Source organism: Salvelinus fontinalis, chromosome 11, assembly GCF_029448725.1.
Source record: "Salvelinus fontinalis isolate EN_2023a chromosome 11, ASM2944872v1, whole genome shotgun sequence".
NCBI classification, from domain to species: domain Eukaryota; kingdom Metazoa; phylum Chordata; class Actinopteri; order Salmoniformes; family Salmonidae; genus Salvelinus; species Salvelinus fontinalis.
The window spans coordinates 26,693,605-26,717,766 of NC_074675.1; the positions used below are offsets into that span (position 1 = coordinate 26,693,605).

A 24,162-nucleotide genomic window follows, 5' to 3' on the forward strand; every position below is an offset into this window, starting at 1 on the left:
TAGGGAAATTCAAAAAACTCTTTCAGTCAAGTGAATCCGACAGCAGCGGTTAAAGCTCTCTTGCCTGACAGAGCTTTCAGAGACCTTATGCCCCTCATACACACAGCTGGCCTGGAGACACACACACACACACACAGCAATGAGATTTTGCATGCTCTAACTGCCTCTCTGTCAGTCAGAATCAGGCCCAGTGGTTAGATTACATAACTACATCCTCACGAGTGTGTGTGTGTGTGTGTGTGTGTGTGTGTGTGTGTGTGTGTGTGCGTGTGTGTGCGCGCATAACTAGAGATCCTCCCGGCTGTATGCACGGCTGAAAGACCATGGGAATAACCACTCCAAGCCGTCATCCTCCAACATGTAGTGGGGCTAGAAATCCACTCTCTTTTGCCATTCTACTGTTGCCTGAAAAGGTTTGAGACTGGAGGAGTACGGACATGAAAAAAGGACACTGGAATAATTCTCTCTCGTGTCTGTTAAAGAAAAACATTTAAATGTTCCCTGACTGTTCTGTTTAAAAGCATGCTGACACCCAGGCTCAAGGTGAAGAGACGGCGTAGCCTCCCTATATTTGAGTGTAAACGACCTCAGCCAAAAGGTCTGGACCTTTATGGCACGCACAAGGAGAATTTTGCTGCTTGCTGGTTCAAGCACCTCTCCGGCCGTTCCCCTTGAATCGCTACAAAGGTACGGCTATTGCCTTCCCTCGTCGTCGTGAGTAATGTTGACTGGATGAGAGACAGAAGTGTATCTTAAGTGTCTGCAACTCAGCATTACATTCACAGCTCTGTTAAGGCAGTTACGACTGAATGCCTGGCTCTCTCTCCAAACCACACAATATAATAGCTGTCCTGCAATAAACCCCTCTGTTGGGACTATCAATCATCCCCAAGTGACAGCAGGTTCTGGTTCCTATTGTTTTATATCTGGTGAGATCAGCCCATGTAATATCCTTTCTCCTCACACCGGAGTCACACACACGCAGACAGATCAACTGTCAAATTAATAATAACTGTATAATGTTTAGGTGTGTGTGTGTGTGTGTGTGTGTGTGTGTGTGTGTGTGTGTGTGTGTGTGTGTGTGTGTGTGTGTGTGTGTGTGTGTGTGTGTGTGTGTGTGTGTGTGTGTGACTAACACATCCAAGTGCAATGGAAAAATAGCATTCTCATAGCATAACATTAACATAGTAATACACGGTCTAGCATTGTATTGGATGGATTATAATGCTAATGCATAATGGATAATATGTAGATGGTTATTTTCCAGGTGTTCAAAGTGCTTTATATTGTACGGGCTACAATGTTAATCAGATAGTATGAGAATAGGACGTGGCGTGGCAAAGAGAGAACTGAGACAGAGACTATGGTAATAAAATGAAACCTTCCACTTGTTTCTCATTATGTAAATGTTCCAGCCAATTATCAACCACAATCAGACCTGCCTAAAGTCCCCATGACTACGGACCAAACACGTGTTTGTGGGTGTCTCGTTTGTGTGTGTGTATCTCTTTCTCTTCCGTGTGCGTGCCTGTGTACATGCGTACATGAGGACAACTGCATACTATGATGTGGAAGAAAGATAACTGTGAGCCAGCCAGCCAACCAACTTTCCTTCTCCTAAAATCAGAGACATTTTTTCCTTCCAGCCTAGACCCAGGGGATATATCAGACAGGGTAGTGAACGGCCCGGAACCTTTAATTCTAGCTAAAACAAATCCCAGGCAAATAAAGTTTCAAAGAGGAACCGCTATGCGTGTGTTTATATGTGTGTGTGTGTTTATTGGCTAGCCCAGTCATCTTCCTTCCATAACATCACAGCTGGGATCTCACTGTGTGCGTTCGTACATCTGTGAACCTGTGTGTGTGTGTGTGTGTGTGTGTGTGCTTAGCTAGCCGTCTCCTTCCTCAGCAGCTAAGAGCAGCTCTCAGATCATCAGAGACACAGGTCCCTCGCTTCTGAAACATACCATACAGTGTAACTGTGGGCAGACATGAGAGAGGAAACTAAAGAAACGGGAGAGGAGTAAAACATGAGGAAACAAAAGAAACTAAAGAAACGGGAGAGGAGAAAAACATGAGAGGAAACTAAAGAAACGGGAGAGGAGGAAAACATGAGAGGAAACTAAAGAAACGGGAGAGGAGGAAAACATGAGAGGAAACTAAAGAAACGGGAGAGGAGGAAAACATGAGAGGAAACTAAAGAAACGGGAGAGGAGGAAAACATGAGAGGAAACTAAAGAAACGGGAGAGGAGGAAAACATGAGAGGAAACTAAAGAAACGGGAGAGGAGGAAAACATGAGAGGAAACTAAAGAAACGGGAGAGGAGGAAAACATGAGAGGAAACTAAAGAAACGGGAGAGGAGGATAAAACATGAGAGGAAACTAAAGAAACGGGAGAGGAGGAAAACATGAGAGGAAACTAAAGAAACGGGAGAGGAGGAAAACATGAGAGGAAACTAAAGAAACGGGAGAGGAGGAAAACATGAGGAAACTAAAGAAACGGGAGAGGAGGAAAACATGAGGAAACTAAAGAAACAGGAGAGGAGTAAAACATGAGGAAACTAAAGAAACGGGAGAGGAGGAAAAAGAGCTTTGGTTGGCCTACAGCTCACACCACCAGGAGTAACTGTGGTGAATATCAGCACTGCCTATAACAGACCATATTCACACCGCCTAGGGTTAGGCTGGGTGAAAGGGGATATTGTATTACGATGAAGAAGTGAAGGATTTGGAAGATCATTGCCGATGGACCTTTCGGGAAACAAAGTATATCTACAGGATAGCAATGTAGGCCGCTAAATCTCTGTTTTCAGAACATCTCAGCAAGGAGCTAAGTCCCTATAGGTCAGCGTGGGGAATGAGCTACCTGGAAGCACATGCCAACATTCTACCAGAAGACACGATTTCTTCTTCAAAAATGCATCACTTTATAGTTATCACCTTGGAGAAAGAATATGTCTTTTAACATCACACTTCAACAACACCCGTCAACTAAAGATAGAAGCTGAGCCAAGAACAGAAATGAGACCTTGAGAGCTTCACTCAAACACTTGACGATAAACACATAGAGAACAGAATCTTTCCATCTCCTCTCGAGAGGTAAAATCAACCTTATTAAATTATTACATTTCCGTACGGCACACACACACACACATCTGCACCTCATTAGCATCAGCAAACAGCTCTTCTGCAAAGAAGAGAATCGACCGTAACAATTACATTTCATTACCTTCCCCTCTCCCAGTGGGTCCATTGGTTTCCACTTACGCAAACACAAATGTGATTTCACTCAGGTGCCACGACGATGCTTCATACTAAACATCTTTATTGTGGTAGCAGTTGGATTCACAGTGGTCCGGTCTGTCAGTTTACCTGATAAATATCACCATTAAGCTGCCTAGGCAACGGGTGGGGATTATAGAGGCATTTAAACTGTCGTCTGAAATATCTTCTCTTCTCTCACTGTAGGAAGTCAGAGAGGCTTTTAACAATAACAGATTGAGGAACATAACTACGTTGCCTCGTCTCATCTACAGTTGAGGTCATTAAAACTCGTTTTTCCAACCACTCCACAAATTTCTTGTTAACGGCTACTTTGTGCATGACACAAGTCATTTTTCCAACAATTGTTAACACACAGATTAGTTCACTTATTCACTGTATCACAATTCCAGTAGGTCAGAAGTTTACATACACTAAGTTGACTGTGTGTCTGCCTTTAACCTCTAACGCCTCACAAACCCGGATCCGGGTGCACCCCCATCAAAAAAGCTGACTAGCATAGCCTAGCCTAAAGCCACAGGGATATCATATAATAAAATGTTCATGAAATCACAAGTCCAAGACACCAAATGAAAGATACACATCTTCTGAATTCAGCCATCATTTCTGATTTTTTAAATGTTTTACAGGGAAGACACAATATGTAAATCTATTAGCTAACCACGTTAGCAAAAGACACCACTTCTTTACTCCACCATTTTTTTACTCCATCAGTAGCTATCACGAATTCGACCAAATAAAGATATAAATAGCCACTAACCAAGAAACAACTTCATCAGATGACAGTCTGATAACATATTTATTGTATAGCATATGTTTTGTTAGAAAAATGTGCATATTTCAGGTTTAAATCATAGTTTACCATTGCAGCCACTATCACAACTCTCACCAAAGCGACTAGAATAACTACAGAGACCATCGTGTATTAGCTAATTACTCATCATAAAACATTTCTTAAAAATACACAGCGTACAGCAGATGAAAGACACAGATCTTGTAAATCCAAACAATATTTCAGATTTTCTAAGTGTTTTACAGCAAAAACACAATATAGCGTTATATTAGCAAATATCACAACAGCATTGATTCAAGGCAAAAAAATAGCGATAACGTATAAACCACCAAAATATATTAATTTTTTCACTAACCTTCTCAGAATTCTTCAGATGACAGTCCTATAACATCATATTACACAATGCATATAGAGTTTGTTCAAAAATGTGCATATTTAGCGGAACAAATCGTGCTTATACAATGAGAATAGTGTCCAAAACCTCAAGCAATCTGTCCGGCGCCATCTTGGAGAGGCACCTACTCTAATCGAAAACTATTCATAAACTTGACTAAAAAAATACAGGTTGGACAGCAATTGAAAGACAAATTAGTTCTCAATGCAATCGCTGGGTTATATTTTTAAAATTAACGTTACTTCAAGCATACAGCGTGCGCTAAAGCGAGACCGCACCATAATTCATGGCGGAATTATTATTTGACATTTGTCAACATAAGTACTAATTAACAGCATAAAGACTGCTTACTATTTGTTGAGCTTCCATCAGAATCTTGGGCAAGATGTCCTTTCTCCAGAACAATCGTTGCTAGGTTGGAGAACGTCCTCTTCCACGTTGCAATTAGCAGTAAACAATAGCATGAGAGAGAGAGATACCCAATCCCCTAGAACGCCAGAAAATGAAATACCCGAAAATCGCAATATACTGACATAAAATAACAACATTATGATGTCTTTAACACCTATATCGAATAAAAACAGAGCCGGATATATCTAAGAGCTAAAACAGGAGCTTCTAACACGACATGCCAAGATCCTCCCTGCGTCAGAGCGAAGAGTCAAAAGAGGGGACACCTCGTTTCCAAGCAATTTATAGACTTTCAGATCTGCCTAGAGAATCCATTTCAAGTCCCTCTATTCGCTGACACCCAGGGGAAGGCGTATGCAGTGCATCTCAACCAATAGAGGACAGGCAAATTAATAAACTGTTCTGGGAACAGTGAGCAGATTTCAGCATTTTCAAATCCTCATAGGAAAAATGCTCTAAGTCCAGTTCTGTTTCACTCACAGACACAATTCAAACGGTTTTAGAAACTAGAGAGTGTTTTCTATCCAATAGTAATAATAATATGCATATTGTACGAGCAAGAATTGAGTACGAGGCAGTTTAATTTGGGCACTTTTTTCCAATGGTGAAACAGCGCCCCCATATTGACAAGAAGTTAAACAGCTTGGAAAATTCCAGAAAATTATGTCATGGCTTTAGAAGCTTCGGGTAGGCTAATTGCCATAATTTGAGTCAATTGACGGTGTACCTGTCGATGTATTTCAAGGCCTACCTTCAAACTCAGTGCCTCTTTGCTCGACATCATGGGAAAATCAAAAGAAATCAGCCAAGACCTCAGAAGAAAGTCTGGTTCATCCTTCAGAGCAATTCCCAAATGCCTGAAGTTACCACGTTCATCTGTACAAACAATAGTGCGCAAGTATAAACACCATGGGACCACGCAGCAGTCAAACCGCTCAGGAAGGAGATGCGTTCTGTCTCCTAGAGATGAGCGTACTTTGGTGTGAAAAGTGGAAATCAATCCCCGAACAACAGCAAAGGACCTTGTGAAGATGCTGGAGGAAACAGGTACAAAAGTATCTATATCCACAGTAAAACAAGTCCTATATCGACGTAACCTGAAAGGCCGCTCAGCAAGGAAGAAGCCACTGCTCCAAAACCGCCATAAAAAATCCAGACTACGGTTTGCAACTGCACATGGGGACAAAGATCGTACTTTTTCGAGAAATGTCCTCTGGTCCGATGAAAAAAAAATGGAACTGTTTGGCCATAATGACCATCGTTATGTTTGAAAGAAAAAGGACGCTTGCAAGCCGAAGAACACCATCCTAACTGCGAAGCACAGGGGTGGCAGCATCATGTTGTGGGAGTGCTTTGCTGCAGGAGGGACTGGTGCACTTCACAAAATAGATGGCTCATGAGGATGGAAAATTATGTGGATATATTGAAGCAACATCTCAAGACATCAGTCAGGAAGTTAAAGCTTGGTCGCAAATGGGTCTTCCAAATGGACAATGACTCCAAGCATACTTCCAAAGTTGTGGCAAAATGGCTTAAGGACAACAAAGTCAAGGTATTAGAGTGGCCATCACAAAGCCCAGACCTCAATCCTATAGAACATTTGTGGGCAGATTTGAAAAGCATGTGCGAGCAAGGAGTCCTACAAACCTGATTCAGTTACATCAGCTCTGTCAGGAGGAATGGGCCAAAATTCACACAACTTATTGTGTGAAGCTTGTGGAAGGCTACCTGAAACGTTTGACCCAAGTTAAACAATATAAAGGCAATGCTACCAAATACTAATTGAGTGTATGTAAACTTCTGACCCAATGGGAATGTGATGAAAGAAATAAAGGATGAAATAAATCTTTCTCTCTACTATTATTCTGACATTTCACATTATTAAAATAAAGTGGTGATCCTAACTGACCTAAAACAGGGAATTTTACAAGGATTAAATGTCAGGAATTGTGAAAAACTGAGTTTAAATGCGTTTGGCTAAGGTGTATGTAAACTTCCGACTTCAACTGTATAGTTAGGAGTTTTAGACGATCTCACCAAATTATCCTCTAAATGAACCCTCAACATCAGAGAAGACTCAGTGTGGAATAACAATACAGTAGCCTGCAGGAGATTATTTTCAACCCTAGCCTGATTACACAGTACGGGGGCTGCTGTTAATGGTGCGTTCCTGGGGGAACCAAAATGGCGTACAAGACCATTATATGATATGAAGGACTAGAGCCAGAGTGGAGGGGGGGTTGGGGCTGGGTTTCACATAGCCGCACAGCACAGAGATGGTTACACAATCACATCTTAACTGCACTCAGCTCGACAGCTCCCCCCCTCTCTCTCAGTCTCTCCTGGGAGTGTACGTATTTGTCAGTGTGTGTTTTCCCCGTAGCAATCTCTGTCCAATGACAGACAGACACAGTGTGTGTGTACACAGGTGTGTGTTCGTGTGTGTTCTCTGCTGTGGTCTCCAGAAAGCATCTATCAGTGAGTAGCCCGTAGGCAGCAGACACAGGTAGACAGGCTGTAAGAGGTCTCTACAGACTCATTACAGATGAGGCAGGCAGGCAGCATTGAGAGAGACTGGCTGTGTTATCTGAAACGCCTCTCCACACACAAATATGCAGTAATTAGGCAAAAATGTAAAACAGCTGTCATTAGTCTAAAATTGCTCATGGCAAAAATGAAACACTCAGCCCATCATGTATTGTCCTTGGTGCATCAGTGGTCTGTCATTCCCTGACAAAGAAGTTATTTTTTACTAATGGGTGTATTTAATTAATAGCAATGTCAAAATAGTTCCCCAAAAACTACATTTCTGTAACACATTCATCTTAATGGTTCTACATAATTACTGTATAGTAAGTTACAGATATCAACGCACCCGTGTGCTGAATTTAACAGCACTTAAAAATACACTACACAGCCTAGAGTATGTGGACACCCCTTCAAATTAGTGGATTCGGCTTTTTCAGCCACACCCGTTGCTGACAAGTGTATAAAATCGCGCGTAAAGCTCTCCGCCATTGGACTCTGGAGCAGTGGAAACAAGTTCTCTGGAGTGATGAATCAAGCTTCACCATCTGGCAGTCCGACGGACTTTGGCGGATGCAAGGAGAATGCTACCTGCCCAGATGCATAGTGCCAACTGTAAAGTTTGGTGGGGATGTTTTTCATGGTTCGGGCTACGCTCCTTAGTTCCAGTGAAGGGAAATTTTAACACTAAAGCATACAATGACATTCTAGATGTGCTTCTGTGCTTCCAACTTTGTGGCAACAGTTTGGGAAAGGCCCTTTCCTGTTTCAGCATGACAATGCCCTCGTACACAAAGTGAGGTCCATACAGAAATGGTTTGTCGAGATCGGTGTGGAAAAACTTGACTGGCCTGCACAGAGCCCTGACCTCAACCCCATCGAACACCATTCAGATTAATTGGAACGCCGACTTGCGAGCCAAGCATAATCGCCCAACATCAGAGCCCGACCTCACTAATTCTCTTGTGCCTGAATGGAAGCAAGTCCCCGCAGCAAAAGGGAGACGAACTCTATAATAAAGCCCATGATTTTGGAATGAGATGTTCGACGAGCAGGTGTCCACATACCAGCTGTACACTGAGTGTACAAAACATTAGGAACACCTTCCTAATATTGAGTTGCACCCCCTCTTTTGCCCTCAATTCAGGGCATGGACTCGAAAGTGTTCTACAGGGATGCGGGCCCATATTGACTCCAATGCCTCCCACAGTTGTGTCAAGTTGACTGGATGTCCTTTGGATGGTGGACCATTCTTGATACACCCGGGCTACTGTTGAGAGTGAAAAACCCAGCAGCGTTGCAGTTCTTGACACAAACTGGTGTGCCTGGCACCTACTACCATACCCTGTTCAAAGGCACTTAAATCGTTTGTCTTGCCCATTAACCCTCTGGTGGCACACATATACAAGCCATGTCTCAATTGTCTCAAAGCTCAAAAATCCTTCTTTAACCAGTCTCCTCCCCTTCATCTACTGATTGAAGTGGATTTAACAAGTGCCATCAATAAGGGATCCTAGCTTTCACCTGGATTCACCTGGTTAGATCATGGAAAGAGCAGGTGTTCCTAATGTTTTGTACACTGAGTGTATATTATGCTCCTGCTGTACATAATGCAAATAAATACTATACACTGGGATATACTGAACCCTGACTGCGCTTTGGACACAAAAACAGGCAACAGACATAATATAAAGACATCCATACTCAAACAAAACCTCCAGAGCTTACCATGAACACAGTCTTTCTGGTCGATACGGAGAACATGTGAAGAATACTGCTGATAAGGAGGACTTCTCTCTCTCCCCCCTTACTTCCCTGCTCTCCCCCAGTCTCCCTCTATCCTCCAGAGTTTAGTGACAGCTGCACACATTTGGAGTCACCGAAGGGAGAACCAGCGAGTGAGGGAAGAGAGAAAACGAGGCACTGATACTGCTGCTGAATACATTCTCTCCCTCTCTCTCCATTTAACAGAAGCTTTCATCCAAAGCGACTTACAGTCATGCGTGCATACGTTTGTATGTATGGGTGGCCCCAGAGGGAATTGAACCCACAACCCTTGGGTGTTGCAAGCACCATGCTCTACTGACTGAGCAACACAGCTAAAGCTTTATGTCTTTATTTCTGCAAACACTGAGTGATGACTGAGTCACACAGACAGACTGCTCTGATGGACTATGTCACATTTTACGTATGGCCACAAAAGGCTAGGGCCAGCTCTGACTGCATGTGTGGGTATGGATGTGGATTTGCAGACCCGCGAGCAACCGCGGCCCCTCATGAGTTTTCTGTGGCCCCCATCAAAGTTGCCCATCCCTGGGTTAGACACTGAGCTACGTTAGGGGAACCACTGGTACTGATGTGCAGAGGACAGGGGGTGCATGTGGACAGCTGGAGCTACTAGGGCAATGAGGGGACCGGACCAGACTGTCCTGCTCTAGTTCTGCCATGATCTGACCCCTGGCACTGGACCTTGGCCTAGACTGCTGAAGAGTCATCTGTACTGACCACTGGAGCCAGAACACAGTTCATCAGAGTCAGGAGCCAGAGGACCCTTGGTTCTACAGATGCTAACTGGGTCACATTCTGATAGATCACAGAACAGAGTACAGAAAAACCCACACTCATACTACTGGTTAGCAACCTATTCTCCTTGTTGGCACCCATCTTATTCATTTGTGAAAAAAACAACACAGAGCCCACTGAAGGACGTTTGCGGATGACCTAGGCCCCCCAAGAAGTAAAAGGGTTTAAGTAAGTAGTATTCAAACATCTATAGGCATATTTCAGCGAGCAGAGTCTGTCAGCCAGCTGATGTGTGTGTGTCTTTCTGTGTTGATGAAGCTCTCAGCTGTCTGTCAGTCACAGGCTGTGTTGATAGACCAGTCCAGATGTGTGAGCTTCAGTGGACAGACAGATGGACCCCACGAGGGACCAACATCTCTATAACCCATGGCAATGATCTGACCTGAAATCAACAAACACCTGTGGGATTCATTCATATCCAACTACAAGGTATGAGTACAGTACCGTCATCTGTTCATAAATATGGGGTCTAAAATCTACTACTGCAGAACCCAGAGTGAAAGACCCAGAGAGTGAGAGAAAGTCGTCAAGAGACCCTCCTCCAATGGGTTTTGAGAAGGAGGCTAGGAGAGAGGACACGAGAAGTATGCAATTGAGTTTCTCCCAGGGAGGAAGAGGGATAAAGAGGAAGGGAGAAAGAGAGAGATGGTCCAACTGCCGTGAGCAGCAGTACTTCAGGGTCTGCGTTGTCATGGTTACCATTCTGCACGCGCACACACTTCAAACACTACACTGAGCTGCGAGTGTGTAACTGAAATCGTGTTTGAGTTGGTAGAGGGAGAGACTGCATGCCGCAATAATCCATCCCATACTCTGACACCCTGAAATGTCAGCCCCCTTCCCCTAACATACACAGTCATTCATAAAGATAGGAAAACACCGGTGTAGTCACTGGTGTAGCCTTTACCTAAAGGATGGAGCACCAAGAGAACAAACAGGAGCAGCAGACACAAAACGTGCTACACAAATAACTATGAGATTGATTACACAGAGAGACAGAGAGAGAAATGATTGGCCATCTCTAAACAGCCATATGGGTCCATGAATAAACCAGTCAACATGCTGAAGGCAGAGAGGAACATCCCTTTAGTTACACACATGTCCACATGCATGGACACACACGCCAATCTATCAACACACCATTAGGTATTCTTCCTATACACCAATTACTCTCGCCACAGAACGCATCGAACCACATTTCCAAAAGCACTCACAGATTGTGTATGCATATATACAATACATATTAAAATTCAAAGAATAGCAAAACCAATTTCAAACATCATTAAACCAAGACGCAAACAATTTCTGGAGAAAAACAGCTGTTATTCAAACCAAATGGCTTACCTGTTAAGAAGTAATGGTGGAGGCACAGCAGGACATGGAGAAAGAGAGAAGGGAGAAATGTGTTAATGAGGGTTCTCTGCAGTCTACATATCCACATAATGAGAATACAGAATAATAAATAATAACACAATGGATATTAGATATACAGTAGCAGTCAAAAGTTTGGGCACGCATACTCATTCCAGGATTTTTCTTGATTTTTACTATTTTCTACATTGTAGAAAGTAATCAACACTATGAAATAGCACATATGGAATCCTGTAGTGAATAAAAGGGTTAAACAAATCAAAATATTTTATATTTGAGATTCTTCAAAGTAGCCACCTTTTGCCTTGATGACAGCTTTGCACACTCTTGGCATTCTCTCAACCAGCTTCATAAGAAATGCTTTTCCAACAGTCTTGAAGGACTTCCCACATATGCTGAGCACTTGTTGGCTGCTTTTCCTTCACTCTGCGGTCCGACTCATCCAAAACCATCTCAACCCATTAAGAAGGAAAGAAATTCCACAACTTTTAACAAGGTACACCTGTTAATTGAAATGGATTCCAGGTGACTACCTCAAGGCTGTGTAAGGGCTATTTGACCAAGAAGGAGAATGATGGAGTGCCGCATCAGATGACCTGGCTTCCTCAATCACCCGACCTCAACCCAATTGAGATGGTTTGGGATGAGTTGGACCGCAGAGTGAAGGAAAAGCAGCCAACAAGTGCTCAGCATGTGGGAAATCCTTCAAGACTGTTGGAAAAGCATTCCTCATGAAGCTGGTTGAGAGAATGCCAAGAGTGCAAAGCTGTCATCAAGGTAAAGGGTGGCTACTTTGAACAATATCAAATATGAAATATGTTTTTATTTGTTTAACACTTGGTTACTACATGACTCCATGTGTTATTTCTGGAGGCGGCAGGTCGCCTAGTGGTTAGAGTGTTGGACTAGTAACCTAAAGGTTGCAAGATCGAATCCCCGAGCTTGGTAAAAATCTGTCGTCCTGCCCCTGAACAAGGCAGTTAACCCACTGTTCCTAGGCCGTCATTGAAAATAAGAATTTGTTCTTAACCGACTTGCCTAGTTAAATAAAGGTAAAATATTTATATATTTTATATTTTATATATATATATATCTCCCCTACAATGTAAAAAATAGTAAAAATAAAGAAAAAACCTTGAATGAATAGGTGTCCAAACTTTTGACTGGTACTGTAGATTGTAGAGAACTTAACTACATATTAACACATAACAATGCATGATAAATGATCATGCAATGTTATACAGTATGTAAAGTGTGTGGTGTAAACTACATTCGGAAGACAACCTTGCTTGAGAATTAAAGACTTATGTTATCTGTCAGAACTAATGCCTAGGCTTTAGCTTAATGGGCCAACATGGTCTTTAAGCCAAGCAGAGGACCTGCGTTTGATTCCCGTTCAGTTACAGCTTTATTGTATATTGAGGGTCCATTCATCAGGCTCGAGGTCTCCACTTCAACAGAGGGCAAATACAACTCAAGCCAACTCAACACTGCCCTCTATTGGGTGTCTTATACCAGCACAGCTTCTAAAATACAGACGATGTCATCTGCTCACAAGCCTGCTCTACGATCACAAGCGCCACTTGTGTTTTGAATATTTGTTGTCAGGATTTCTTAAAGTGTATTCCTCTATCACAGCAATACTCCAATGAAGTGTTGTACTCAGCCGATTATCAGTACTGCCCTCACAGAAAATAATCTGTCAATACAAAAAGTTCTAAAACTTTAGTCCATTTCAAGGTAAAATGGCTTTGGCTTTCAGTACAGATTCAAACCCCAACAATAATATACATGACAAGTACACCAAGGACACCAAAAACTATGAAGAACAAATGGAATGGTTTGCTTTTGCAAAACGGTAGAAAAACAAGATAAAACGTTAGGAACTAACAGATATGGTCACACACCCTGGTGAGACCAGGCAGAGAGAAGACAAGAGCCAGGCAGCACACATCTTCCAACAGGGATTTGTCTCACAAACATATTCTTTTAGTCTCCCACTGAGATCATTCTGGGTTCACTACACTGCGCTGCCCAAACAATAGAAACATGCACACACAAAAACCAGGCAATGTGCACTGCACGCACAATGATAAAAACATCCAGATGTGCATAAACAAACAGTCACACACACACACACATTCACAGTGTAACACACACAAATACACTAGGTTATATGAACAGCCACCTAAGTGACAGTCAAGGGGTCAGCTGTGAAATTAAACAGTGACAGATGTGGTTGACAACAATACCATTTACAGTACAGTGCTGCTGCTAGACTAGTGGTCGGATAACCTCAGATTATAACACGGGTAATGGCCTGAGTGGAGCAGAAGGGGGGGGGGGGGGGGGGGGGGGGGCTGGTGCCCTCTAGTGGTCACATGGAGCTACAGTGAGGCCCCACCTTTTCCTCCTCCCCATCTCTCTCATCTCATCTGCCCTCCACTGCCCTACCCAATCAACTCTTCACACAGCAGGGCTCTCTGGAAGTGAATGGAACACGCCAGGTACTCCTGACTTTGGCTTTCAATGAGTTCCCTCCGTAAGGGAATGGTTCTGTAGCTAACTAATCAACTATACAGACACCACAGTAGGGTCTCTGAACATCTGACTCAACAGGAGTCTCCCCCTCTCTTTTCCCTCTCATCTCTCCCATTCCTGCCTCTACAAATATGAGATCAGTACATTCATGAAAGGGCCTTATAATACACATCAAATATCAAAGTGTTAGGGGGGGTGGCTTTTGAAGTCTGGGTCATTTGAATATGGAGATGGCTAGCTTGAAGAAACATGTGATTGGTATGTGTAGTATGGGTCATTCAATGAGGGCAGAACTCACTTACGTGTTATGAAGAATACACATTCCACACACACACACTACTGACTGATCAGGAATCTGTTTCATTTTCCAGGCGGTACAGAAACAGGTGTCTCAGTGAGCACTCAGTCATTTAGACTGTGTAATTATAGTTAGGAATGGCCCACAGTTCTATCATAAATTACAGTTTCCACACAGTGGAAATAGATATTGGGTAAAAAATAAAAATAGCACTTAGCACTTCCCACCAGAATGATATATTTCATTTATTGAAGCTGAAGAAAAGGAGAGTAATGACAAAAGTTGTACAAACATGCATATGCTATGACGGCAGAGAAAGTGCCCCGAGCCTCCTCAAGCATAGCAACTCTGATGTATTCCAACAGACCAGGAACATCATTAGGGACTCATAATTACAAAGAGAAACAGAAGAAGGTGACCAAATGGTTCCATTAGAACCTGCTCCTCTGGGAGGACTGTGACAGGTTGATCAAAGAGATCTGTCGCTCTGTGTGTTTCTGTTCTCTGGTGCAGTGAGGCCATGTAGCACATAGAGATCAGAAAATAGGATGGATGGAGAAGAGAAGAGATGATGTCTACCGCTACGGAATGCTGAGTAATGTCTCCAATTCGAGTCATTCCCTGTGTGTGTGTCTGTGTGTGTGTGTGTGTCTGTGTGTCTGTGTGTGTCTGTGTGTCTGTGTGTGTGTGTGTGTCTGTGTGTGTGTGTGTCTGTGTCTGTGTCTGTGTCTGTGTGTGTGTGTGTCTGTGTCTGTGTGTGTGTGTGTCTGTGTCTGTGTCTGTGTGTGTGTGTGTCTGTGTCTGTGTCTGTGTCTGTGTCTGTGTCTGTGTGTGTCTGTGTCTGTGTGTGTCTGTGTGTGTGTGTGTCTGTGTGTGTGTGTGTCTGTGTCTGTGTGTGTCTGTGTGTGTGTGTGTGTGTCTGTGTGTGTGTGTGTCTGTGTGTGTGTGTGTCTGTGTGTGTGTGTGTCTGTGTGTGTGTGTGTCTGTGTGTGTGTCTGTGTGTGTGTGTGTCTGTGTGTGTGTCTGTGTGTGTGTGTGTCTGTGTGTGTGTGTGTGTCTGTGTGTGTGTGTGTGTCTGTGTGTGTGTGTGTGTCTGTGTGTGTGTGTGTGTCTGTGTGTGTGTCTGTGTGTGTGTCTGTGTGTCTGTCTGTGTGTCTGTCTGTGTGTCTGTCTGTGTGTCTGTCTGTGTGTCTGTCTGTGTGTCTGTCTGTGTGTCTGTGTGTGTGTCTGTGTGTGTGTCTGTGTGTGTGTCTGTGTGTGTGTCTGTGTGTGTGTCTGTGTGTGTGTCTGTGTGTGTGTCTGTGTGTGTGTCTGTGTGTGTGTCTGTGTGTGTGTCTGTGTGTGTGAGTGTGTGTGTGTGAGTGTGTGTGTGTGTGAGTGTGTGTGTGTGAGTGTGTGTGTGTGAGTGTGTGTGTGTGAGTGTGTGTGTGAGTGTGTGTGAGTGTGTGTGTGTGAGTGTGTGTGTGTGAGTGTGTGTGTGAGTGTGTGTGTGTGAGTGTGTGTGTGAGTGTGTGTGTGTGTGAGTGTGTGTGTGTGAGTGTGTGGCGTTACTCTGAGGTATCAAGAGTAGGTGGGTCAACAGGCAATACATTGTAATTACATTGATGAATATGAAAGTGAGTATATTGCAGTACCACTCTAGAGAGCAACAGGCCCAATGCTTCCACATGGCTGATCTCTTCTCCATCAGTGTGTCCAAATGAATACAGAGTGTAATGAAATCCTATAACGAGACTGTCCAACACAATCATTACTCAATACATAATGAATGAATCGAGTGAAGCCTGGTGACCTGTGAATACACACACACACACACACACACACACACACTTGTACTCATGGACACACATATTGATTCCTTAGTTCAGACTTTATAGGGTTGATTATTCTGCACAGTGAGAAGACACTTTCCTGCAAGATCAGTCTTCTGTTCTGATGCTTTACTAACCACTCTTCTCCAAAAACACACTGAGCGCCAACAGCGTTTGTTTACCCCAACGTTTATTATCTAACAGATCCACAACGTCTGTCTGAGCTTTCGCAATGAAGACAGAGACTAACCCCCAGCAGAGAGACAGATCTAAGCCAGGGATCAACGACTAGAATCAGCCGCGGGCGGATCATAATTACACATCATTTGTACGCTGCAAGAAGCCCAAACAGAGATATTTGAGTAAAACATAATTATTGAAAAAATGGATTACATTTGTATACAATCACGTGTCTCTCTACTATGTGTAGGAAAGCTTGGGGACAGATTTCCTAAACACATTTTTAAAAAACACTTGGAGCTGATTGGCTGGTGTTTCTACAGTGTTTTATGTCCAACAATGAACATTAAAAAACAAGACAACTTGGGGGGCCAAATAAAACCACCGGGCCGCCAGCTGGGGAACCCAGATCTAGGCTATGGGTCAATGGACGGATGGTAAAATAGGGCTGGTGCAAGGCCATAAACTTCTCAAATAATAACAGAAATGAAGTATTCTCTCCATCTGTATTTACTACAGAGCAGAGAGAGCAGTAATGCAATAAGCCCTCGGGGTGATAGAATTCTCCAGCTCGGTGTTCCTCTAAAGCAACAACAGACACGTAGAGAGTCAGCAAGTAGTAACTGTAGACGCAATCAGCCACTGTACCACACTCGGAGAGGGAACAAGGCGACCACAATTAGAAACCAGGGCAAATCTTAATTACCCTTCACTCACTCCCAGTCGTTAGGGAGAGAGAAGGAGAGCGAGATGGAAGAGGAGAAGAGAGGGAACAGATGAGGGAGAAAGAGCGAGAGAGCAAGACAGAGAACCATGCAGTGTTTAGAGGGGTGGTGGGTTTTACCATAAACTTTAACTGATTCCTTTTTCCAGGCGTCAGAGGGAGAAATGCACACTTATAGAAGGCTGATGAAACCTCCAAAAATCCACATGTACTCTGACACACACACACACACACTTCCTCTTACCATAGGAAATGGGCATCATCAGCCAGACTATAATTTCACTGGTAGGTGAGGTGATGAAAAAACATGTAAATATGAACAGGGGCCAAAACTATTTGCTAATAATTATGAGAAAACATTATGCAATCAAATCAAAACTGCTGCTTTTCCGACATTTGTTTTCGTTACAGTACACTGGTACTACACCTCATTCCCAGTGGCAAATTCCACTCATAACGCAACACTCAAACATGTGAATTAATGCATTGTGTTCAAAACACGTCACTTAGTTTCACCGAGTGGGTTTTTCAGTTGATTGACAGTCTGTGTGTGACTAAGAGAGAGTGAATAATGACACTTCAGGTCTCTGTCAACGAAGAGGCTCAACCTCAAAATGAACCAATATGTGAACTAGCGCCAGACAGTAGGATCAAGGTATTTACCTTTTAGTGATGATCCACCCTGTACTCTCTACTGAGGTTTACCAAGGCTGTGTCTGCACCTCAAAATGGCATAGTCCTGGTAAAAAGTAGTGTCCTAAACACAGAACAGGGTGCCATTTGGGATGCAGCTGTGTGTGTGTTCTGACAAGAGGGGCTTGTCTGATGAATAATACAGCGGATGTTAGAATTCCGTGGAAGCACTGAGGAAAAAAGAAAGATTCTATGAATCACTTTCAGCGCTGTGCATACAGACCAGATTGAAAGAGCGAGAGAGGGAGAATGGAAGAGAGGAGAAAGTACTGTCCACTTTGAGAAAACAGTACTTTGGTAAGAGTAAAATATCCACTATTTGGCAGTGGTTGGAACCCTTCAAACGAGATGGGGGGGGGGGGGGGGGGGGAAATCAGGTGCTCGACTGCAGGACTTGAAAATCCTAAAAACATTCCTTACGGCAGGATACAGTACTTCAACTGGTGACTATCAGGGAGAATAAAGAAAAAGGACCACTTTTGCTACGTAAATCTGATGGGACAAAAAAAACAATAGGCTTACGTTTCGGCAGGAATCGCCTTCATCGGAGCATTGAGTAGGAAAAGAGTGGGACGCACCTATATGAAAGTGGGTGTGGACCCTATAAAAATGCCTGTCCATAATGAAACACACATGGAGAGACACGCGTACGGACACGCACAAACACACACAAGCTAATTTCACTAACACAGAGAATGTAGACAATTTGGTACAGAGAATGTGTGTTGTGCACATGTATGTGTGGTCTGAGAGCCTTGTTCCATAACACAGCTAGCTATCCAGTCCTGAGGAGACTAGAGGATAGTAGAGAGGCAACGTTAGCATTTACTACAGCCCAGAGTCAGGGAGGGAAGCTAAGGGAGCACTATGCCCCGTAACACCACCCTCAGGGTCTCCTCTCCTCTGCCCGTTAAGGCCGAAGCCAGGTTTTTAGGAGGGATTTGGGTTGGAGCCTTTACCCTTCCTCGGGGTGCAGAGATATAGGGCTATAGCCGTGTGTTGGTAGGAGAGGACGAGAGGAGGTGGGCATGTGTGTCTGTGTGGAGATACTTAAAACCCAGAGCAGAGGCAGTTTTCAGATTCGTCTGAAACATTAAAACATCCCGTCTGTCTCTCGTCCCAGAGAGAGCGGAGAACAAAGCACAACACGTCTGGGTGAGTGCGCGAGCGTGCACGCATCTACTATTCTGCCTCAAATCCTATTTATGCTGATTTGAGGAAGCTAAACTGATCCTAGAACTGCGACTCAGGGTACAGGTGTGAGCAGGCAACAGTTAGATACAGTTTGAGTTCAATCTATTCCATATTTACTCGACACTGGGCCCTGGGTTAATCCGTGAGTCGTCAGCTGGAGATAAAAAAGGGAATTAATATCCCCGTTGTCTGACTGAGTGACCGGAGGGCTGCTGCTCCCTCATGAATAAAGGATGGGAACAAATGTTCCATTCTGCAGCGTGCCTCTGCCCAGCTGGGTGAGTGGATGGGTGTCTCTCTGTGTTATCCAGAGAAATAGAGCGGGAGCCCAATCTCCAGTCCAAGCCCCAGTGACTGTTCCACTGGCCAGTGATAACCCCCAGGGCAGAGAGAGCGAGAGAGAAGCCCCAGCCCCAGTATCCAAGTCACTGTCCCACAGCCCAAGGGCGCTCTCACAGTTTCTGAACCCTGAGCCCTGCATCTATGTCCAGGCTATAGAAGAGCATCGATTGCGGTTAGGACAGACACTCCAGCTACAGCTGAATTTCCCAGAACACTGGAATGTCTAAAGACAACAGCCTGCAGGGATGAGAGGTGGGAGAGCGAGAGCAAGAGGGGGGAGAGAGGAGAAAGAGGAGCGAGACAACAACAGTCAACAGGCGGAAGTTTACACCAGATGCATCTGTCTCCAACCACTGCTCTAACTAACTAACTATCTTAGAGGCTGTTTGGACAGAGTCTGTCACAGTCTGTCCTGGAGGAAGGCGGGAGGGGGAGAGAGAGAGAGAGAGAGAGGAATGGAATGTTCAAACATCGACAGAGGCGGAGAGAGTGATGGTAGCTGTAATGTGCACTGTGCAGCATGTGACAACAGCTGTAGGACAGTTAAAGATCCTGTTGGAAAATAAATCCTCCCTTTCTCCCTTCCTTCCTTCCGTCCTTCCTATAATCAACTAGTGTATGAGGCAAACATGTCCAGCAGAGGGCACTGAGAGAAAATCTCGGGACAAATGATGCACACAGATTTCAGCTGTTGTCCCATTGTGAATTATTTAGAAACCAAAAAGCGTTTCATAAATCTCGTATTATCATCTTGACTTAGCATTCATGCGGCTGATGAAATTAGGTTGCAATGCATGCGTTTTCTATGACACATGCTAATTAGCGACTTTTCCCGCATATGTACAATCCTTCATCTTTTAAATAATCTCCAGAAGACTACAGCGGTATAGATATAGAAGCTTAAATGCTCAGTCAGTTAGAGGTCAGAACAAGTTAAATATTAATTGTGCACAGATAAAATACTTTGAAAGAAATGAGAATAGAATCCATTGAGCTGTGAATAAAATATCCACAGAGACACAGACCGATAGAGGGTGTACTATAAGCTGGGCTTACATCTGGTAGAGGCTGTCAAAGTGACACTCTCCCGCTGTTAGGGTTGACATGCAGTTGCATAACACAGCCAGCCAGCCTATCCCTTCACTACAGCCTTAACTCAACCCTCTATGAGCTCAGTCTATACTTAGACCAGCATGGATCCAGTTTCACTGAGATTCCTATTCCTTGGAGACACACACACACGTCTCGACCCACATACACACACAGTGTAAACACAGAAACACGGTCATTATATTTTAAATAGAGTGAAGGGTGGCTGAAGTTTGCAGAAATATGGTGATGTGCAATGAAGTCGGGCTGTCTCTGTTGCAGGACAATGAGACAGACCGAGAGTGGAGACAGAATGGGGAGCCACAAAGGCAGAGGCACAGTAATGAGCCAGGCTGGGACTGATAGACATGGGTACACTACAGCAGGCATACAAAACACACACAGATACGAACACACAGTTAGAAAACGAGTTAACATGTACATTTTAGTCATTCAGCAGACACTCATATCCAGAGCGACTTAGAGGAGCAATTACAGTTAAGTGCCTTGCACAGACAGATTTTCACCTAGTCGACTCGGGCATTCGAACCAGCGACATTTCATATAAACTCAGCAAAAAAAGAAACGTCCTCTCACTGTCAGCTGCATTTATTTTCAGCAAACTTTACATGTGTAAATATTTGTATAAATATAAAAGATTCAACAACTGAGACATAAACTGAACAAGTTCCACAGACATGTGACTAACAGAACCTGAATAATGTGTCCCTGAACAAAGGGGGGGTCAAAATCAAAAGTAACAGTCAATGCAGTTGGTGGCCACACCAGATACTAAGTACTGCAGTGCATCTCCTCATGGACCGCACCAGATTTGCCAGTTCTTGCTGTGAGATGTTACCCCACTCTTCCACCAAGGCACCTGCAAGTTCCCGGACATTCCTGGGGGGGAATGGCCCTGGCCAACACCCTCCGATCCAACAGCTTCCAAACGTGCTCAATGGAACTGAGATCCGGGCTCTTCGCTGGCCATGGCAGAACACTGACATTCCTGTCTTGCAGGAAATCACACACAGAACAAGCAGTATGGCTGGTGGCATTGTCATGCTGGAGGGTCATGACAGGATGAGCCTGCAGGAACGGTACCACATGAGGGAGGAGGATGTCTTCCCTGTAACGCACAGCGTTGAGATTGCCTGCAATGACAACAAGCTCAGTCTGATGATGCTGTGGCACACCGCCCCAGACAATGACGGACCCTCCACCTCCAAATCGATCCCGCTCCAGAGTACAGGCCTCGGTGTAACGCTCATTCCTTCGACGATAAATCCAACCATCACCACTGGTGCAACAAAACCGCGACTCGTCAGTGAAGAGCACCTTTTGCCAGTCCTGTTTTGTCCAGCGACGGTGGTTTTGTGCACATAGGCGACGTTGTTGCCGGTGATGTCTGGTGAGGACCTGCTTTACAACAGGCCTACAAGCCCTCAGTCCCACCTCTCTCAGCCTATTGCGGACAGTCTGAGCACTGATGGAGGGATTGTGTGTTCCTGGTGTAACTCAGGCAGTTGTTGTTGCCATCCTGTACCTGTCCCGCAGGTGTGATGTTCGGATGTGCCGATCTTGTACAGGTGTTACACGTGGTCTGCCATTGCGAGGACGATCAGCTGTCCGTCCCTTCTCCCTGTAGCGCTGTCTTAGGCGTCTCACAGTACGGACATTGCAATTTATTGCCCTGCAGCATGCCTAAGGCACGTTCACACAGATGAGCAGGAACATCTTTCTCTTGGTGTTTCTCAGAGTCAGTAGAAAGGCTTCTTTAGTATTCTAAGTTTTCATAACTGTGACCTTAATTGGCTACCGTCTAAGCTGTTAATGCCTTAACGACCGTTCCACAGGTGCATGTTCATTAATTGTTTATGGTTCATTGAACAAGCATGGGAAACAGTGTTAAAACCCTTTACAATGAAGATCTGTGAAGTTATTTGGATTTTTACTAATTATCTTTGAAAGACAGGGTACTGAAAAAGGAAAGTTTCTTTTTTTGCTGAGTTTACTAGCCCAACGCTCTTAACCGCAAGACTACCTGCCGCCCAGTTAAAGGGAGAACGAGAGAAAGAATACAACGTGAGAGAGAGAGACAGCAGCACAGTGAACATTCCTTTCAGTGGCACAAAGGTGTCAGTCTAGCCAGCCCTCCAGATTCCCAACCAAGTGGAACATTCTAGGAATGGCTGACTGGGAATGTGACAGCAGACTGCCAACCAATTAGATCCTTTAGTACAGCCTCTACCTCTCTCCCGCTCTTTGCTCTTGGGCATAACTTTGCCATGCACAAGTCTAGCAGGGATACAGTGGAGGAATTCCAGGAACATCTCAATGGGAAAGTGACATTCCGTATTGGGAATGTGGCAGCAGAATGCCAGGCTTTCCCCAAAAGAGCGGCTGAGAGCAGCTCCAGCAGTCCTCAGAGTAGAGGATAGCTCATCCCTCTCAGCTAGCTAGTTCCCAGGCTGGTTGAGGATCCACTCTGTGGAAACAGTCCATTCCATTTTCATTCCAACATATTTTAATGTAGTAATAAGTAATGTTGTCAATTGTGTAGGAGGATAGATACTGACACTGTCATGATTGTCATTCTGTTCCATTCCAGGAAAATACACACTGCCTGAGTCCCAAGGATGTTTTCGTGAGTGAGTGAGTGAGTGTGTGTGTGTGTGACTGGAGACCTGATAGTACACAGCTGTTGTTGTTCCATAGAGAGCAGAGCAGACACACTGACACAGTCAGTTCCGTGACACACAGCTGGGCCATACACACTCCCTCCCTCTCAAGCAGTTTGCCACGGGCACGCCCTACACACGCACTCTCTCCCTCTCAAGCATCTCTGCTACTCACACACTCCCTCCCTCCCTGGCAGTCTGACACACACACACACACACACACACACACACGGAGAGAGTGAAAAGAGCAAGCCTCAATGTCTCTTCGAGGTCTCTCATGACCAAGGCCAGAAGAACACAACACAGGACATGCAGAGGATTTCAACAGGGTAAGAGGACGACATGCAGGGCTCCCAACCTCACCCTTTCAGCTGACAGAATGGGCTGGAGCGAGGATGACACATAAACCAGCCCTGCAGACACACACACACACCACCAAACAAACAGACACAGCAGAGCAATCATGCGTTCATATAGCTGTCATGGTATGCACCGAGGAGGAAAGCACGCACACACGCATCATCTCTCCTCACACACAGGCACTCGTAGCGTAGGCAGCTGAATGTGGTAATGAATATTAAACACAATGCGCTGCATAATCGGTCTCATCCACATGAATGACAAAATAATCACTGTTAAGGCTGCAACAACAACAACAGCTGTCACTTTACACAGGCAGCGATGAGGCAGACGGATGAGACTAAACACAAGCCAAGGACAGGAGAGGTGTATGCTCAAGGCTGTCGTTTCTCGGCCTCTCTGCTCTGAAGCAGGGGCCAGCTTTTAGATGGCTTCCAGTAATACTAGGCTAAAAAACATTTTGTCTGAGGCCCCTTGCCCTGCCCTTGACCACACAGGTTCACCATCTTCACTCCTAATATCAAAAGGTTAGTTTTTGTTGTGTACACACACACACAAACTTCCACGCTCATTATTTTAGCTTGGGTAGTTACCTTCTCGCCAGAGCTAATGCTAATAATCACTTAAGCCTGTGAAGCAATGTGTGTGTGTGTGTGTGTGTGTGTGTGTGTGTGTGTGTGTGTGTGGTAACCGTGTGTGTGTGTGTGTGTGTGTGTGTGTGTGTGTGTGTGTGTGTGTGTGTGTGTCGTAATTGTGTGTGTGTGTGTGTGTCGTAATCGTGTGTGTGTGGTAACCGTGTGAGTATGTGAGGTCCCAAGTCTGAGCATGCTGGGTCTCCGATGGGGTTAGCTGCTACATTGCTGATGTGATTGGCACAGGACCCACTCC

The 24,162-nt window shown here is 44.5% G+C and overlaps 1 protein-coding gene across 14 annotated transcripts in view; it reads right to left on the reverse strand.

The window, feature by feature from the left end:
• The window catches only part of LOC129865391 (pleckstrin homology domain-containing family A member 5-like), a 144,572-nt gene that overhangs the window by 79,613 nt on the left and 40,797 nt on the right, over window positions 1-24,162 (reverse strand). The window contains exon 4 of one of the 14 annotated variants that reach the window (XM_055938158.1): window positions 9,544-11,334. The exons of the other annotated variants lie outside the window; for them this stretch is intronic. Within the exon in view, the coding sequence (XP_055794133.1) occupies window positions 11,331-11,334 (4 nt within the window). The 3' untranslated portion in view covers window positions 9,544-11,330. Of the gene's footprint in view, window positions 1-9,543; window positions 11,335-24,162 lie in introns of those variants that run through there. 14 annotated transcript variants of the gene reach the window in all.